The sequence below is a fragment of the Camelus ferus genome, chromosome 10 (genome assembly GCF_009834535.1).
Source record: "Camelus ferus isolate YT-003-E chromosome 10, BCGSAC_Cfer_1.0, whole genome shotgun sequence".
Classification (NCBI taxonomy): Eukaryota; Metazoa; Chordata; class Mammalia; order Artiodactyla; family Camelidae; genus Camelus; species Camelus ferus.
The window spans coordinates 72,256,903-72,276,131 of NC_045705.1; the positions used below are offsets into that span (position 1 = coordinate 72,256,903).

The window sequence follows — 19,229 nt, forward strand, 5'->3', positions numbered from 1 at the left end:
CCAGATAACCCAGAGACGAGGTCTTGGAGCTTGGAAGAAAAGAGGCAGCTGTGTCACTTTGCTGGGCAGAGGGGACTCACGGCAGGCTGGCGCCTTCAGAACTGTCAGCCGGTCTCGGGGTGGGGCTTAGTGATTACATAGTGAACAAACTAGAGAGTGAAAGGGGGCAGCAATCAACAGGAGTCTCTGGTGAAGCTCCCTCCCGAATCTTGGTGAGTCTGTGCAGCATCGTGGGACTGTCCGGGGGTCTGGAGTGTCATCAGCCCGCAACCTTCTCTATCTGATCAGACTCATTAGGCCCCAGGAGGGACTTCGGAAGGTCTGGTCACTCTCCTGAGGTTGTTGTCTAGTGACCCCCTTTCTAGGGGAATGACTCAGAATCCAAACATGATTGTCAATTCCAGTTGCCAGAGTGAGGTAAACAAACAGGAAAACCAGCAACTCCAGCTCTAGCTCTAATTGTAACAGTGGGCCTGGGGCTGGGGACAGTGTCCTGTCAGTCAGATTTACTGACTGTTTTAAAAGCAAACAGCAAGTGTGAGGCCAGGAATTGGACAGCCTCAGCGCGGCCGTTTCCTGTTTCTCCTCGTGTCTTCCCTCCCTCCTTCTTCCTTCTCTTCGCATCGCTCTCTGCTCTGGGGCTTCTGCTTGGTCCTTTTCGGTGGTTTCTACTTGGTGAGACACATGCTCGTGCACTTCTCTGTTGGTTTGATATGATTTCCTTTAGTTCTTTGAACAGACTCTGTTGGCTGATTTAGAGTATTTTTCTAGTAATTACAACGTCTGGGCTTCCTCAGACACAATTTCTATTGACTACGTTTTTTTCCTGTGTGTGGGCCGTAGTTTCTTGTTTATTTGCACTTCTCATAATTCTTCGGGTAAAAACTGGGCTTTTAAAATAATGTGACAACTCAGGAAACCAGATTCCCCTTCCCCAGAGGGGACCGTTTCTCCTTTCTTGTTACTGTCACTGCTGTTGCTGAAAAACCGGCCTCTGTACCCTAATGGCCAAGCTGAGACTCGGAGGCAGAGCCTGGGCAGAGTTAGAAGAGAACAGCTTTACTGCTTTGCCTGCAAAGGGGGTCACAGCAGGCTCGTGCCTCAGAGGCTGTGACTCTGACACAGGGAAAACGAATGTGGGCAAGAGGGCGACCGTGTCCCAGGTCTCAGCTGAGCCCCCGGGATGTGCCCCGCTGAGTGTGGGTTCTTGGCTTCACGCAGGAAAGAATTCAAGAGGGAGCCACAGTTGAGTGAAGGCAGATTTATGTAGAGGGATACGTACTTCGGAGTGCAGGCTGTTTCAGAAGCAAGAGAAAGGCCACGAGGTGTCGGGGTTGGGTGCTCGGTAGATGCACACTCTTCAGACAGACTGTGGCCTGGCTCCCTCAGAAGGGAGAGCGGCCATGAGGTGTGGGGGTTGCTAGCTTTTATGGGCTGGTACCTTCTTAGGCTGACAAGTGGGAGGATTATTCCAACCACTCTGAGGGAGGGGCTGGGATTCCCAGGAATTGGGCCAAACACCCTCCCTGTGGGAAGGCCGTTTACCATGCTGATACACTGCAGTGAGTGTATAATGAAGCTCAAGGTCCGTAAGAAGCCGCATCTCCGCCACCCTGGGCCCCAAGGTCTGCCGGGAGCGGACCCTTCCATAGCTTTGGTGCTAACTGCTGCATCAGTCCTCAAATGGCCCTGCCCTGACCCCTTCCTTCCTGTCTCAAATCCATCCTGGGGCTGGTGTCCTGAGGTTTTATAGAAAACCCGGCTGGAACAGAAAGGCAACAGCCATCGGGGCGTCTTCTGGGCGCTGCCCTCTTCCTCACCTTGATGAGGCCACCGGGCACCACAGGGAAACTCCAGAGGGTCTGCTCATCCTTCCGAGGCTGTCAGCCATGAGCACCTTCCTGGAACACCACTGCTGGGCTAGAGGAGCGGCTGTTCTGGGAGAAGAGCGTACAGGGATTGGTGGGGGGGAGTGCAGCGAGCAGAGATGGGGGTTTGTCAGAGAAAAGAGAAAACAAGCTGCAAGTCAGAACGGGTCAGCAAACAGCCTTCGCATCGGGGAAGCCCTTCCGCTAGTCTCCTGCTCTCTCATGGCTACTGTCTGTCCTTTCCCCAAAGTAGCGTCGCACGCAAGGCAGTTTTATCCGGTCAAGCGAATGATTAGAGGTCTTGGGGCCGAAACGATCTCAACCTATTCTCAAACTTTCAATGGGTAAGAAGCCCGGCTCGCTGGCGTGGAACGCGAGTGCTTGCGGGGCCACTTTTGGTAAGCAGAACTGGCGCTGCGGGATGAACCCCAGTAATTCTGCTACCTCGGTGGTACGTACGTTCCTGATGATATCTGTGGTCAGCTAATGTTTCTTAAACTTCCGGAACCAGTCAGGCCCCCTCTTTGTCAGTAGCATGGCTGCTGCATTCCTCAGGCAGAGAAGTCGGCTCCGAGGCCGGCTCGGGTCAGGGTGGGTGAAGGCACGGGGGAGGAGGGCTGTGTATAGGGTCCCTCTGGCTCTCCTGAGTGTGGACACAGCCCTACGTGTGTGCCTGGCTTCTAGAAGCCCAGGGAGAAGTCTGACCTTTTATTTTTCCTTGCTGTTTCTAAATTGAGGTAAAGAGTGTGCAGTTAGCTTCCTCCCCTCCTCCCTTTCCTCAGCCTCAGCCGTGAGGGAGGCAGGGCAGGGGGAGTGAGCCCCGCACTGGGACAATGGTTTCTGTGACACCGAGCCCTGAGAGAGGCAGGGACGAGGCGCTGCTGTCTAGGGGTCCCAGCTCTGGAGAGTTGCCGGAGGCGCTGAGCCTGAGGAGACCAGAGGAGCGAGGTTGGGAGCATAGGGAAGGATTTTTGGTGTCGGGGTTGGTGCAGGGGGCTGGTCAAGAGACACGTAATTGAGTTAGGGTGTGGGTGATGCCACTTGGGGTGGTCGTGTGTACACATGATGGGTGAATGGGAAGGTGGGGTTCACGGAGCCAGGGTGGTGCTCGGGGGTGAAGGCTATGCAGTAAGAAAGCATGCCTGGAGGCCAACTGCAGGTGAATTTGACTGGAAGCATACTTATCGATAAATATTTGTTAAAGGGATGAATGTAAAAAGAAGCAGAGGGAATGAGGGAACAAGAAAAGGAGGAGGTGGAAATAGAAAAAAATGTAGGAATAAAAAAAGAAACTGTACAGTTCAGGGGCATTTGGTGAACACACAATGTTGTGCAACTTCCACTTTTCTCTAGTTTCAACACTTTTCGTGACCCCAGAAAAACATCCGGTGCCCAGTAAACACTGCCCTTCCCTCTCATCTCCCGAAAACCACTAACATGCTTTCTGTTTCTGTGGAGGTTCCTGTTCCGGATAAGTCGTGTAAAAGGAAGCGTACAACGCGTGGCCTTGCGTGCCAGCCTCTTCTCCCTCGGCGTGTCCTGGAGGACCGTCCAGCTGTCTCTTGTCTCAGTACGCTGCCTCCTTGCCAACACTTGTCATTCTCCGGGGTTTGGGGTCACAGCTGTCCTACCCTCCTGGGTGTGAAGTGGTAGCTCATTGCGGGTTTGACTTGCATTTCTTAGTGACTGGGGTGTTTAATGTCTTTTCATGTGCTTGTTGCCCACTTGCCACTTGTGTGTGTTCTTGGGAGAAATGTCGATTCAAGACCTTTGTCCATATAAAAATCGTGTCTCTTCAAAGCCCCCTATGGACATCTCACCCCCAGTGTCTCCCGGTGAGCTTTCTGGTTAGCTTCTTGTTTGCCCCGAATACTCTCTACCGCCTCAAGAGCCACAGTGTTTAACCATTGCTCTGTTTTTCAACGAATGTCGATAGGGAAAAGTTGTTTGTGCTCTGCAGGCTCCCAGTGGAGAGATCAGAGGAGCTCTCTGTGTGTGGTTTCTCCCAGGGCAGGGTGACAGAGGAGGAGCCTGGAGCCCCGCCACGCCCCGCCGGCCCCAGACTGATGGTTTCAAGTCAACAGAGGGTGGGTGGGAGATGCATAGACACACCACAGCCTTGCTGTGTTGACAAAGATGCAGGCATTTTCTTGATTAAATCACACCCAGATTAGTGCAAGAAGTTTGCTAATTTCCAGAGTTCTGAAAAGTTTTATTCTTACAAGTTTTGCCGGGGTACTCGTTGCTCTTATGACAGAAAAGATTTAGAGAGGAGGGGAGGCTTACTTTACCATTCTTGCCAAAATCACCTAAACGCATTTTAACCGACTATGTGCACCTTCAGATACCACCGTGCTGCTTCACAGGTGGTGCAGGGACCCTGGCGTGTTCCCAGGCCCTCCCGCCAGGGCCTGACAACATTGCCTCATTCATCTCCCTTCCTGGAGCTGTCATAACCGAACTCACAATCACCACAATCACTGTAACCAAACAGTGGTTCTTATTTCTCATTCAGTTAACAATAAGAAATAGAATATTCTATTTTCCTGTCGTTTACTCCTTCACTGATTCACTTTCTTTCCTAATGAGGATCAAGATTTCTAACCTGCATAAGTTTATGTCTTGCCAGAAAAAACTTTTTGTAGCATTTCTTACTGGGTCCATCTGCTGACAAAGGAATGCCCTGTTTTTGTTTAGGAAGTCTACTTCCCCTTTACCTCAAGGAATAAGTCACTAGAAATAGAATTCCAGGTAGATGGGCTCTCTCCCTTCTTTCTACACAGTCGATATCTGACTCTGTTTCTCGCAAGATCTCCGATGCGGCATTTGATACAGTTCGTCTCATTGATTTTTTGTAGATAAGGTATAATGGTTCGCGCACTGGTTTTTCAATCTGGCTTTTTTCAAAATTTTGTAGTTTGAATTGAATATGCTGTGTGTGCATTTTTTCCCCCCGCTGTGAAATATCCCACTGAAGGTGCTTTCCCTCCAGATTTATGCTGTCTGGCATTAACGAGATGCATGACAATCTTTTGGTTTCATTGTTATAAAATTCGTCCTTTTCTATCTCAAAGTTTATCTTCTTATAAGGTAAACTTCTCAAAGTTATCTCAAAGTTTGCTTCTTATAAGAATACAAAAAGGTTTTTGTTTTAAAACAATGCTAGCAACCAATGAATTTAATTTGAAAAAGTGTAATGTCTTACACTTTGATTCAATTTTTATTTATCCTGCTTTCCTTTCACTAGCTTTCTTACTGTCTTTGAATAGATAATTCGTTATTGCACTTCTGTTTTACTGATGTGTCCACTGAAAGAAATGCACAACCTAAAAGTTGAGAATTATTTTTATTCTGTGGATTTTCTGAGGACTTAACCTTGGGAGACAGCCTCTTAGATAGCTCTGACTGGCTGTTCTGAAGAGTTAGGGGAGGAGCCAGGATATATAAGAGTTTTTCCAACAAAAACTAAGTAGTTGGAATATTTAAAGATGTCTGTTAATTAAAGAAAAACAAGGTACCTCAAGTTAATGAATTTAGAACTTTCCTATGTGTGAGACATGCAAAAGTCTGGCTCACTGAAATCCTTCCTTTGCTCTGCACCTTAACTACCTAGGGCCACTGTCCTGCTCTCCTCCGCCCTGAGACCCTCAGGGGCTCCGTCAGGAGCGCTGCAGGGCATGCTGTCTTTCTTTATTATTACTATTGAAGTACAATCAGTTTACAATGTTGTGTCAATTTCTGGTGTCCAGCACAGTGCTTCAGCCACACATGAACACACTTACATTCATTTTCATATTCTTTTCCACCATGAGTTACTACAAGATATTGAATATGGTTCCCTGTGCTGTACAGGGTGATCTTGTTGTTAATCTATTCTACATATATCAGTTAGTCTTTGCAAATCTCTAATTCCCCCTCCCCCCATAACCACAAGTTTGCTTTCTGTGTCTGTGAGTCTGTTTCTGTTTTGCAAATAAGTTCATTTGCCTTTTTTCTTTTTTAAAGATTCCACATATAAGTGATATCATATGGTATTTTTCTTTCTCTTTCTGGCTTACTTCTCTTAGAATGACGATCTCCAGGTCCATCCATGTTGCTGCAAATGGCACTCTTTCATTCGTTTTTATGGCTGAGTAGTATTCCATTACATAAATATATTCACATCTTCTTTATCCAGTCATCTGTCGATGGACATTTAGGCTGTTTCCATGTCTTGGCTATTGTAAATAGTGCTGCTGTGAATATTGGGGTGCATGTGTCTTTTTGAATTATGGTTCCCTCTGGATATATGCCCAGGAGTGGGATTGCTGGGAAAGTCTATTTTCAGTCTGTTGAGGAATCTCCATACTGTTTTCCATAACAGCTGCACCAAACTGCATTCCCACAACAGTGCAGGAGGCTCCCTTTTCTCACAGCCTCTCCAGCATTTATCATTCACGGGCTTTGGAATGATGGCCATTCTGACTGGTGTGAGGTGATACCGCATTGTAGTTTGGATTTGCATTACTCTAATGATTAGCAACACTGAGCATTTTTTCATGAGCCTGTTGGCCATTTGTATGTCTTCACTGGGGAATTGCTTGGTTAGGTCTTCTGCCCATTTTTGGATTGGCTTGTTTGTTTTTTGGTTATTAAGTTGTATGAGCTGTTTGTATGTTCTGGAAATTGAGCCCTTGTCAGTTGCATCGTATGCAAATATGTTCTCCCATTCCGTAGGTTGTCTTTTCGTTTTGTTTTTAGTTTCCTTTGCTGTGCAAAAGCTTATAAGCTTAATTGGGTCCCATCTGTTTATTCTTGCTTTTACTTCTATTGCCTGGGTAGACTGCCCGAGGAGAACACTGCTGAGATCTGTGTCAGAGAATGCTTTGCTGCGCTTTCTTCTGGGAGGTTTACAGTGTCTTGTCTTACGTTTAAGTCTTCAAGCCATTTTGAGTTTATTTTTGTGTATGGCGTGAGGGAGTGTTCTCACTTCACTGATTTACAAGTGGCTGTCCAGCTTTCCCAACGCCATTTGCTGAAGAGACTGTCTTTTCTCCACTGTATCTTCTTGTCTTCTTTGTCAAAGATTAGTTGACTGTGGGCGTGAGGGTTTGTCTCTGGGTTCTCTGATCTGTTCCATTGATCTGTGTGTCTGTTTTTGTGCCAATACCACACTCTTTTGATTACTGTAGCTCTGTAGTATTGTCTGAAGTCTGGGAGGATTATTCCTCCAGCTTTGTTCTTTCTCTTCAATATTACTTTGGCAATTCTGAGTCTTTAGTGATTTCATATAAATTTTAGGATTATTTGTTCTGGTTCTGTGAAACATGTCCTGAGTAATTTGATAGGGATCACATTACATCTGTAGATTGCTTTGGGTTGTTTTGCCATTTTAAACAATATTAATTCTTCCAACCCAAGAACATGGGATATCTTTCCACTTCTTTACGTCATATTTAATTTTCTTAGTCAATGTTTTGTAGTTCTCTGTGTGTAAGTCTTTCACTTCCTTGGTCAGATTTATTCCTAAGTATTTTATTGTTTTGGATATACTTTTAAAAAAGGGATTGTGTCTTTACTTTCCTTTTTTGATATTTCATTAATTGTATAAAGAAATGCAATTTCCAATCAAGATGGCAGAATATTAGGACCACCAGCTTGCCTCTTATCACGACTAAACAAAACCACAACTGACTGCTAAACAACCATCAAGAGAAAGAAAAAAGAACTGGAACCTAGCAAAAAAGATCTTCTTCAACTAGAAACATAAAGAAGGAACCACAGCAGGATGGTAGGAGGGGCGTGCTTGAGTCCCAGGGTGGGTGACTCACAAGCTGAAGAATAAGTAAGTCACAGAGGTGATCCCACAGGAGTGAGTTCTGAGCCCCACACCAGTCTCCCCAGCCTGGGGTTCTGGCATTGGGAGGAAGAGGAGACCCCAGGACAGCTGGTTTTGAAGGCCGGCAGGACTTAACTCCAGGAGCCCCACGGGAGTGGGGAAACAGCAACTTCATTCTCTTGGGAAGTGTGCACAGAACCCTGAGTGTGCGACGCCCAAGGGCAGAGGCAGCGATTTCATGGGAACCTGGGGCAGGCCCGCCTGCTGGTTTTGGAAGATCGTCTGGGGACGTAGGGGATGGCTGCGCTCACTCAGGGGACATAGAGGCTGGTAGTGGACATTCCAGGAGGGTCCATCTACATAAGCTTTCCTGGACTGGAGGCTGACATCTTGATTGGATCATTACCACCAAGACCGAGCCCCACCCAACAGCCTGTGGGCTTAAGGGCTGGGAAGCCTCAGGCCAAACAACATAGTGGGTGGGAACACAGCCCCACCCATCAGCAGAATTCCTAAGCCACAAAGGCCTCTAGACAAGGCCCTACCCACCAGAGGTCCAGGACCAAGCTCCACCCGGCAGTGGGCAGGCACCAGCTCCTCTTGCCAGGAACCCTGCACAAGCCTCTAGTCCAGCCCCATCCACCAGGGGGCAGATTCCAGGAATAAGAAAACAACAATCCCAAAGCCTGTGGAAGGAACCCACGAACACAGACAGACTGAAGATGCACACAGAAGGACTGACGACTATCCAGAGCTCTGGTTTTAGACGACCAGAGAGAGCAGCCAAGATACATAATGGAGCTAAAGGACCCTGGAGTGACACCTACAGGAATCAAGCTCATAGACAGCACACCAGCCCTCCACAAAGCTTTCTTTTTAACTGAAACACTGCCCTTTTATTTCAGACTTCCAAATAGGGGCTCCAGGACCAACGGTCACCAGCTGCCCAAATACCAAAGACTTTTGCTTCGGAAATCTCTTGATGTGAACAAAAAATACTGCAAACCACATCAGTAAACAAGGAATGCTGAAGCCATCATGTCATCAGCGGCTGCCCCACCCCCCAGTGAAGACCAGCCTGCAGCCTGGCCTCTGCAGCCACTTACAGTGGTGCACTCAGAGGAGACTCAGAACAAGAAAGGACAGGACACTGGCCCTAGGCAGCTAGGTGCTTGTCAAAGGAATGAATTCAGTGAGCCCAAATGCTTGCTTCTTCCCATACGTAGAAAACCGCTAAATTCTTTAACTTGAGATGTCTGGTCTTCAGTTAACAAGTAGTCTTTTAATGATCTGACTACCTGGTCCTTGTTGTAAAGCTCCTCCCCTGCCTCTTTGGAGCCGTCCCTCAGAGCCATCTGAGAGGCTGTCACCCTGGGCTGAGTCTTCAGAATTGTCCACTGAATAAAACATAACTCTCAGCTTTTAGGTTGTGCGTTTATTTCAGTCGACAATGTCAATTCCACATGCAGAGCAATCAAGCTGCCTTACCTGTGCCACTCACGACAAGAGCCTTTTCCCACACAGTTTTTGGTAGTAATTTTACCTCAGATGACCCTGAAATGGGAAACAAAGCCTTCAGAACAGAAGAAAAAGAGGTGCCAAATAATCTCCAGCTAACACGCCAGCTGGGTTTGTTAGGCAGTTAGATAGAGATGAGCACTGGGCAGGGGGAGTGGAAGGGGAAGGGGAAGGGGAAGGGGAAGGGGAAGGGGAAGGGGAAGGGGAAGGGAGTAACCCAGAAAACAACAGTACATCTGCACGCAGGATAAAGGACTCCAGAAACTTACTTTCTCTAAATGAGGCCAGCAAAAGCAGCCAGCTAAAATCAAAATGCTGCAGGTGTGTGGAGAAGGACCTGGCGTAACTTGATCCAATGCTCGTTAAAATGAAATTAACATTACAGTTTGAGCCCCCTCCCATAGGTTTCTCCGTGTGAAGAACCTGCCCAAAAGGGGATGGGTGTGCCAGAGCACAAGGAACCTGAGCTGTCAATCAACCTGAACACCAGGAACCTGAGCTGTCAATCAGCTCGATCACTCAAAGAACCTGAGCTGCTAATCAATCAATGAATCACAAGAAATGCCCCTAAGCCAGGATAGAAGATAGGAAAGCAAAGGAGAGGCCCCACTTCCCCTGTCGTGGGCTGGCCGGCTCCCAGTTCTCAGGAGGGCGCTGTCTTTTGCTACTTCTTTACTTTACTAGTAAAAATCTTGCTCATACCACGCTTTCTGCCTCTCATTAAAAATTCTGTTTTTTTGGGTGACTAAGAACTGAGGTAATTCTTATGGCCCTTTTCCTGGTAACAGGTTTATGTACGTATGGGACTATACGTGAAGTACTTAATTGGGAAATACAAAATCCTCACCCTGAAATGGCCACGGTGGGGCTTTTTTGACATTCCAAAACTGTTTGTTGTGTAAGCAGTTAGAGAAAGCTGGCTTGACAAAACATCTTTTACAGTTCTAACCCTAAGGGAACAAAATTCCTTCTAGAAGAAGCTTGCGTTTCTCTCCCTGGGCCTTTGGATGTAGGTGCTCTGACAGGTCAGACAACTCTTGTCTAGACCATCTCCAGTTCCTGAGACTAAAGGAAAAAGAGGGAAGAGGCCTTTTTAGAAACTCAAGCAAATAGACTTAGTTTATTCCAACTATTATTTATAAACTAGTGAGTTTTATATTTAATACTTGATTCATGACTAAATTTTAAAATGAAAACTATGAGTCTATGTGAAGGTATGTACATTACAAATATGTTTCTATGTCCAGATGGTATTGCTAAAAGTAATCGTAAAATTAGCTCTATTTAGTTTGTTCACAAAAAGTTAAGTGCTTATGTTCATTCTCAGAAATAGGATAGAAACTAACCCAGATAAGTTTCAGGTTTATGAGATCCAGGAAATATCCAGTATTAGATTAATATTCAGTTTTAAAGTTAGTTTAAGTTTGGTTTAATTAATACAAACATGTTTTTTGAGTCATCAACATTAAATATAATACTGTTATTGTACCCAAGTTTACTAAAAGTCAAGTAAGTTTATGTTATCTCTGTTACAAAATTTGTCAGCAAGAAAAGTAGTTTGGGATGATGGCTGACTGAGACAGGAGGGAAGAGGGCACAGCCATTCAGGGAATGCCACAGCAATGAACACCAAAATGGGGAAAGATTCAACCCCCAGCAGGCCTTGAGGCTCAGGATGGTGGGAGATTTAACTTCCAGCAGATCTAGAGCTTCACTATACGCCCACTGTAATATATTAACATGGGGAATAACACGCCCAGTCCCGAGGTCAGCCACAAAAGGTCAAAGAGTGGGAAATGGCCAACTTCCTGGGAATCCCAGCCCCTTCCTCAGGCTACTTGCACTGGTCCTTCCACTTATTAGCATAAGCCACCAAGCCCATAAAAACTAGCAACACGGTGCCTTATGGCCGCCGCCCCCCTCTTCAGAGATGGCCCGCACTCTGTCTGTGGAGTGTGTACCTACTTTTAATCTGAGCACCCAACCCCCACACCTCCTGGCCTGTCCCTTGCCTTTCATGGTATCTCTGTGAATAAATCTACCTTCACTCAACCGTGGCTCCCTCTTGAATTCTTTCCTGCACGAAGCTAAGGACCCACACTTGGCGGGGCACGTCCCGGGGGCCCAACCGAAGCCTGGGACACAGCCCTCCTCATGCCCCACATCCATTTTCCTGCATCATCTCGGTCTAGTGTCTCATGAAGTTTCAATGGATAATCTAAACATAATTATTGGTAATAAGTGAATTAAAGAGATAGAAATGGAGTAAGAGCCTTCAGGTGAACATTTCAAGAATAATTGTTTTATGATATGTCTAGTTAAAAGTAATTTCTCCAGAGTTTTGGTAACTTGAAACTTAAGAATCTTCTTAACTTAAGTTAAATGATGAAAATTTATTGAATGTCTAGGTCATTTCCAAATAAAATACTGGAAGATTAACTACAGAAAGTTATTATGAAAGATATTAGTAAGTACGTTTGGTGCCACTGAGACAGGATGGAAGGGGGCAGGGCACAGCCACTCAAGGAATGACAGCAATTTAACACCAAAATGGTGGGGGATTCACCTTCTACCTGGCCTTGAGGATTAAGAGGTTTAACTTCTAGTAGACCTTGAGCTTCATTATACGCTCATTGTAATAGCGTGATCAAATAACATGCCCAACCGCAAAAGGCCAAAGAATGGGCGGTGGCCCAACCCCTGGGAACCCCAGCCCCTTCCCCAGGGCAGTTGGATTGATCCCACCTGTAGGCGTGTGAAGCTACTGAGCCCATAAAAAGTGACACTACCACGCCTAGTGGCACCTAGTGCACTCTCTCCCCTTCGGAGATGCCAGCATTCTGTCTACGGAGTGTGCACCTACTTTTACTTTAAACTGAGCACCCAATTCCCACACCTCTTTCCTTCTCTTTCTCTTGCCTTACACTCTATGCAGTATGTATCTCTCTAAATAAATCTACCTTTACTCAATGGTGGCTCACACTCGAATTCTTTCCTGCATGAAGCCAAGGACCCACACTTGGCGGGGCACATACCAGGGGTTCAGCTGAGACCTGGGACTTGGCCCTCCTCATGCCCCACATCCATTTTCCTGCATCACCACACTGAGGCATATTCTATAAGAAAGCACATGTCTTTTGAAATTATAAATAGTAAGTTTTCTGATCTACAGAGTGCTAATGTAAAAGAGTTCATAATTGCTTACTTCTTGATTTTCACTAGAAATTAAGGTTTTTTTTAAAGGTTAAGGATTGTAATTAAAATAGGTAATTAAAACTACTAAAATTAATGAGGAAGACATCTTTGCATGCAAGGAAAAAGAAGATATAAAGAATGGAAATGCATTTTGTCAATGGAAGAAATAATTTTGTTCTAAAAAGAAGTTGAAATAGAAAGGGAAAGCAAAGGACAAAATACCAAGGTGAAGCATTTCTGATCACTTTCAGACAACTGCCACTGAACTGGGGAAGACATGACAGAATTCTGATGGGGAACCTGATGGCTACATAAACCTGGTAACAGAAGGTCAAGATCCAGAAGAATTAGTACACAGGGATGAAGGGCAACTGTTACGACTTTTTGTCTGAAATATTGGTTTTTAATGTTTGTTTTTCAGATCTAAGGAAAACTTTCTCCTTAAGGTTACCATGACTTACAGCAATTTGATAAATTATACCTTTGCAAGCAGAATTGAGTCATTTATCTTTTCTCTCCACCTGATCCCTCCAGAGTTTGGAAACTCCTAGTGAGTGTTCTTACCTTCCTGGCAATATAGTTATTTTTGGAAGTTCAATGAGAATCTCTTCTCCCTATAACAAGACACAATTGGAAGCATAAGTTATATTAACCTGGCTTTGAAATGTCATATTTGAGAATATGCATAAAATCAGATATGACCAGACAGCTTTAAAGAACAAAGGTGAACTTTATGGAGCCTGAAGCTTCTTGGAAAAACAACCTGATACCTTGTTTACTGGGTTCCAAGCAGCTTTATCAGGTGAATAAGGAAGGTCACCTCCTGGCAGGTGCAGAAATCTCAGTATATTCTGGGGGCTTTGAGAAGAGTGGAATCCACCCAAACCTGTAGGTACTGCAGGCAGAACCTGATGGCAAGTCCTTGGTGTGACTTTCCTGGCCTTGGGAGGCCTTTTAAAGTTCAATCTGAGACTCCTTATAAAAAGTTCCATCAACTAACTGCTGAACAACAATTGATAAAAGAGTAGAACCTACCAAAAACAAAGAGCTTCTACATCTAAAGACATAAAGAAAGAACCGAAATGGGAGAGTAGGAGCGGGGGCACTTGTAATGTAATCAAACCCCATACCTGCTGGGAGGGTGACCCACTGCTGGAGAATAAGTGTATTGTGGTGGTTCCTCCACAGGAGAGAGAGTTCTGAGCCCTACACAGGCTCTCCAGCCCAGGGGCTGGTCGCCAGGAAGAGGAGCCCCCCAGAGCATCTGACTATGATGGCCACTGGGACTTAACTGCAGTAACTCCACAGGTCTGGGGAAACAGAGACTTCACTTTGAAAGGTCATACACAAAATCTCATGTGCACTGGGACCAAAGGTAAAAGTAATGACTTCAAAAAACACCCAGGAATAAACCTACCTAAGGAGGCAAAGGACCTGTACTCTGAAAACTGTAAGACACTGATGAAAGAAATTGAAGATGTGACAAACAGACTGAAAGATATTCTGTGTTCTTGGACTGGAATAATCAATACTGTTAAAATGTCCATACTACCCAAGGCAGTATACAGATTCAATGTAATTCCTATCAAATTGCCATGACATTTCGCACAGAACTAGAACAAAAAATTGTTAAATTTGTATGGAAATCACAAAAGACCCCAAAAAGCCAAAACACTCTTGACAAAGAAGAATGGAGCTGGGGACCCAGGCTCCCTGACTTCAGACTATAGTACAAAGCCACAGTGATCAAAACAGTATGGTATCAACACAAAAACGGACATGAAGATCAGTGCAACAGGATGGTGGCTGAGGGTGAGGAGGATGCAGACTGGACCCTGGAGGAGAGTTGCTGAGCATCAGCTTGGCCCTGGGACCGGCTGCAGTAGCAGAAGCCAGACTTCGTCCCACTCACTTAGGAAAAGGAACATCCTCGAGGGGCTGCTCACAAACCTTCTCAAGGAGGCTCACGTGGGCAGCTTAAGGGGCAGGCTGCGCATTCAGGAAGGAAGGACTCACTCTCCCAACTGCTGGGAGAGTAGGCAGCTGTCTTGGGGACTGGATCTGCTGAAGAAAATGGTGTCACTTAAGGTCACATCTCCTTTGAGGGGCAATGTGTGACCAACATGGATGACTTGCGCTGCTCTGGATGTCTCTGGAGGGTCCTCCAAGCTCCAGAGCTCCTGAGGGCTCAGCTCAGGCATGTGCTGGTCCTCGGTGCAGCTCAGCGTTTCTGCTCCCATCCCGTTCCTTCCCCACCTCAGCACTTGACAGGGAGAGCCTCCTCTTAAAGTCCTACTGCCGAGTCTCCTTCTCAGAGTCCAGGAGCGTGGCCTGGAGCAACCCTGCAGGCCCTCGTTAGCCATCGCAATGACTTTGGCTGTCACCGGACTGAGGTGGGGCCCTAGAGGGGTGGGAGGCACCACCTGTTTTCTGTTGCACCGGGATCACTCTGGCTGTAGTACTGAGAGTGCCCAGGAGGGGGCTGCCCTGATCCAGGAGGCGGCCAGGGTGGCTGAGGCTCAGAAGTCACAGTGTGAAGTCACAGTGTGGGTGGTGAGACTCTGTGCTCTGGAAGGTGGGACCACATGGATTCAGAGTGAGTGGTGGGAGGGGCAGGGGGAACTAATGCTTTTGGCCTGAGCCGTTGGATGGGTGGGTCCGCCACCACCTTTGCTGGGAGAGACTGTGCAGAGGATGAGCAGTGGGCTGACGTGTTCCCCCAAGTTCGTATGTTGAAATAAACCCTAATGAGATGGTGTCAGCAGGCAGACCACTGGAAGGCAATTAGGTCACAGGAGTGGATCCCAGGACCCCAGGGAGGAACAGTGAGAAGTCGGCCATCTGCAACCAGGAAGAGGCCTCACCAGAACCCGTCCAGCGGGCACCGTGACCTCCGGCCTCCAGCCTCCAGCCTCCAGAAGCGTAAGAAATGAATTCCTATTACTTGCGAGCACTGGCCTGTGGTACTCTGTTACAGCTCCCCAGCTGAGTAAGACGGGAGGTTTGGGGGCCTGAGGTCTCCTGTTGAGGAGTTAGAGCTCCCTTCCGTGGAGCAGCCACTTGGGTGTGTGAGTCTGGGGCTCCGGAGTGAAGTCTGGCCCTTCGACATAAATGTGAGTCATGGGCGCACAGCCCCATTTATAGCCAGGAGGCTGCTGGGCCCCTAGAGGGAGGTGAGGCCCGAGCGCAGCCGTAGGCTCATCCCCCTAGCAGTCCTGGGTGGGGGAGGGGGGTAACCAGCCAAGGAGCCTGAGAAGCGGCAGCTGCCTGCCCTGGAGGGAGGGGCAGGCGCAGGGCACACCCTGCAGAGCTCCTGACTGGGGTCTGCTGGGGCTCCTCTCACAGACCCTTAACAGGCTTCGCCCCGGCTTCCTCTCTTCCCTACTGGTTTCTCCCTAGCTCTGTCCCTCTCCACCAGGCTGTGGCCCGGCTCCTCCCACTGGCATGCCAGCAGCAACTTTTGTATCCCCAAGGCTGGGCACTGCGACCAGAAGGTGCTGCGGGCAGTTCTGGGGATAGAGGGGCAGTGTGTTCAGCAGCCCTGGTCCTGAGGAGCTCTGCCTAGCCCAAGCCTGGGGGCTCCAGTCCTTCCCTGAGCAAGGCAGGGTCGCACCTACCCAGCCCTAAGCTGGTGACCTCCACCTCCTTTTGGCCATGGGGCGGGGGGGGGGGGCTCTGGTGGGCAGACTGCCGCCACTGCCTGCTGCCGCCAGCAGCCTTGGATGGGGAAGTGAAGGGGGGCTCTGGCAGGCCTTCCTGGGCCCTGCTTGCCCTGCCTTGGCAGCCTTGGATGGGGACTCCCTGGGCTGGACCACCCTGACAGGAGGGGCTCTGGGGCTCTGGGGCTCTGCACCGCACCCCCAGCCTCTCTGAGGGTAGTGTTTTTCTGCGGGGACCGGGGGTTCTCTTCGGGGGCAGGAGGGCTCTCCGCGGGATGGTGAAGGCAGGGGGGCTCGCGCCGGCGGGGCGGTGGGGCGGGTGGAGATGGGCGGGGACGGGCGGGGATGACCACTCGGCTCCGGGCTGTCATTTGTCGTTATATTTAGCGGCAGGGCTGGTCGGCTGGGGCGGTGGTGGGGGCTATAAGCGGCTGGGGCGCCCACCCTCAAAGCAAGAGGCTGAGAAGGAGACGGCGCTGGAACCTATGGACACATCGTACCCCCGCGAGGACCCCCGGGCTCCGACGCCCCGCAAGGCCGACGACGCCCCCCACACGGCCCTCACCCTGGGGGCACCGGGACCCCCACCTCGAGACCACTTGATCTGGTCCGTGTTCAGCACCCTCTACCTGAACCTGTGCTGCCTTGGCTTCCTGGCTCTGGCCTACTCCATCAAGGTGAGCTGTGTTTCAAGGGGGGCTCAGGAGCGTTTCATGGGGAGCAGCTTGTCACGGTGGGATGCAGGAGGGCTCTCCATGGGGAACCGCCTGTGAGGGGTCCGCTCCGTCAGCATGGAGGTGGTGGCGGCCCTTCCCCTCATGCAGGTGTCTCCACCGTGGCGGGTGCCACTCCTGAAAACGAAGATGGGTCTGGTCCTTGGCGGGGGGGTGGTCTAGTCTGTCCCAAAGAGCCCAGGGTTAATGGGGGCTTACCCAAGGGGGTCTCTTCCACCAAATGGGGACTTTTCTCATGTGGGGGGCTCCTGTGAACAAAGCCCCCTGGCTTCGGCTCCTCTGGGAGGGGTCTCAGCCCCCCAGAGGACTCCCCACCCCTAGAGGTCCTTGGAGACTGATGCTGGCCTGGGATAGCCACTGGGCCTATAGCTGGGGCGGGAGGATGCAGAGGCCCCTTCCAGCTCCAAGTTAGGCTGCGGCCCCCTTAACCCCCACCCCCGAGGGCACCAAGCTCATGTGTCCAGTTGGAGGCAGTGAAGGGAGTGGGTCAGCCCAGGTAATATCCCCTCAGGCCACACCTCTCCAGCCCGATTTTGGGTCCAGCACGGGTCCTCCAAGCTGTGGACCTAGTGGCTGCCTGGGGTGGGGGTGGCAGGGCCCCCGGCCCCAAGCATGTGTAGTGACCTGGCCGTGCTGCTGGTCTGCAGGCCCGAGACCAGAAGATGGCTGGAGACCTCGAGGCAGCCCGGCGTTTTGGCTCCAAAGCCAAGTGCTACAACATCCTGGCCACTATGTGGGCATTGGTGCCGCCTCTGCTGCTCCTGGCGCTGGTGGTGACTGGCGCCCTGCACCTGTCCCGGCTGGCCAAGGGCTCTGCCGCCTTCTTCAGCACCAAGTTCGACGACTCAGACTATGACTGACAGGCTGGGCCCTGTCCCCGTCCTGACCCAGGGACCCTGGCCCCAGAGCACTGCCCCAGGGGCTCCACCCTAATCCCCTGGAACCCCAGCTCTCCTACAGGCTTAAGGCTCACCACCAGCCCCAGTCTGGGCACCTAACACTGACCTTGAAGACCCTCCTTTTGGACCCCAGGGGGCTTGCTCTGACCTTGATGCTCCCCAGTTCCCTCCCTCCCCACTCACCAGGCTTAGCTTTGGCTTCACAATTAAAAGTGCCTGGCTCTAGAAAGTGCCTTCTGGGACCCATTCCTGGCTCGGTGGGGGAGAGTGTCTTCCTGAGGGAGCTTCCTAGGGACCACCGCAGCCAAATCCCCCTGGACTGCCCCCAGCATGGATGGTGGGACGTCCTGTCCTGCAGCTTGGCCGTGCCCTGACTGTCCCCTTTACTCAGCTGGTCCTGTGGCTTCTGGGTGGAGGTGCCTGGGTATTTTAGAATGAAGTTTGGAAACTCAAGCTTTTGATCTCTGTAGTGCTGTGGTTTAGTGGCCTGTCTTCCAGAATGTGTGTCCCCAATTCCACGTGTGTGCCCATCTCCAAGTCAGTGCATGGGCATGCATGTTAAGTAGGAGTCCTGGCTGGCGAGGGACTTGTCCTTGTCCTGTGTGTTCCTGTCTGGGTGGGCCTGTGCTGACCTTCTTTGGGTCACTCTGTCCTCATGACCCCTGCATCCCTTTAATTCTGGTAAATCTCCATCCTGGCAGTGGGACCCCTCCTTCCTGGATCATTGGGGCTGGACAGAGTCCCACTGTCATCCGTGCACACATACATCCTACACACACACACACACGCACACACACACACACACAACTGTGCAGAGAGGGAGAAATTTGGGGGTGAGGACATTTTCTGAGTGTCCTGGGTGCGAGGTGCATGTCCTCGTATCAATTCATCTCCCTTGTGCACCCCCCACCCCAGACCCAGCAGTCTGGCAGAGGGGGCATTGCTAAACACACGCGCACACCCTGTGTGGCTGGGGCTGAGGCCCCTGGGGCCTGGCTGTGGCTGGGCCAATGACAGGGCAGGCTAATTGCAGGGACCTTAATCACAGGGTGGTGCAGGGCTTTGAGCACTCCACCCATGGTCCCTTCCCTCCCCAGGGAGCCCTCTTTGCCTGCCCACCCTGCCTGGGCTGGGGGTGTGGGTCTCTGTCTAGCTGATGTAACTGGAGCCCCCTGAGTAGCCCCCCTTCTCTGACAGCCAACAGTGTGCCCTCAGAGATGAGTCCTGGCTGCTTGGTGCTGCTCGAGCCAGCCCAAGGCAGAGGTTGTGCTGGCAGGGGCCTGGGGTGGAGATGGCACTGGCCCATGCTGGCGCCAGTCCCAGGTTGGGCCAGGGACAAGGCCAGTGCTTGGACCAGGAAGGAGACAGTGTTCCAACACTAAGCTCCAGGTTTGACCCAGGAAGGTACCAGCTTATGCTGGACACAGAGTCTGGGAGCGGGGGTCAGCCTGTGGATGGCCAGGTACATGTCTCCAAGCATGGTGGTCTGCCAGTGCCCATGTTTGGTGAAGGGAGCAGAGATTATCCAGCCTGTGCCC

The 19,229-nt window shown here is 49.8% G+C and overlaps 1 protein-coding gene across 4 annotated transcripts; it reads left to right on the forward strand.

Moving 5' to 3' along the window:
- Positions 1-18,144, forward strand: IFITM5 (interferon induced transmembrane protein 5). Of its 4 annotated transcripts, XM_032490412.1 has the most exons (6): positions 1-10; positions 927-934; positions 2,129-2,319; positions 15,165-15,321; positions 16,446-16,735; positions 17,440-18,144. In XM_032490412.1, the coding sequence occupies exons 3-6, from the start codon at positions 2,209-2,211 to the stop codon at positions 17,650-17,652; spliced, it is 771 nt and encodes a 256-aa protein (XP_032346303.1). In that variant the 5' UTR covers positions 1-10; positions 927-934; positions 2,129-2,208; the 3' UTR covers positions 17,653-18,144. The 4 variants fall into 4 exon arrangements, with proteins under 4 accessions (XP_032346303.1, XP_032346305.1, XP_032346302.1 ...); XM_032490411.1 differs by lacking the exons at positions 1-10; positions 927-934 and adding an exon at positions 2,065-2,071; XM_032490414.1 differs by lacking the exons at positions 1-10; positions 927-934; positions 2,129-2,319 and adding an exon at positions 109-212.
- Positions 18,145-19,229: the final 1,085 nt, after the last annotated feature.

Coding starts and splice junctions, on each gene's coding strand:
- IFITM5 (XM_032490412.1), top strand. CDS start 2,209: ATGGGTAAGAAGCCCGGCTCGCTGGCGTGGAACGCGAGTGCTTGCGGG. Junction 2,320..15,164: donor GTAATTCTGCTACCTCGGTG/GTACGTACGTTC, acceptor TGGTGTCAGCAG/GCAGACCACTGGAAGGCAAT. Junction 16,736..17,439: donor CTCTGGCCTACTCCATCAAG/GTGAGCTGTGTT, acceptor GCTGGTCTGCAG/GCCCGAGACCAGAAGATGGC.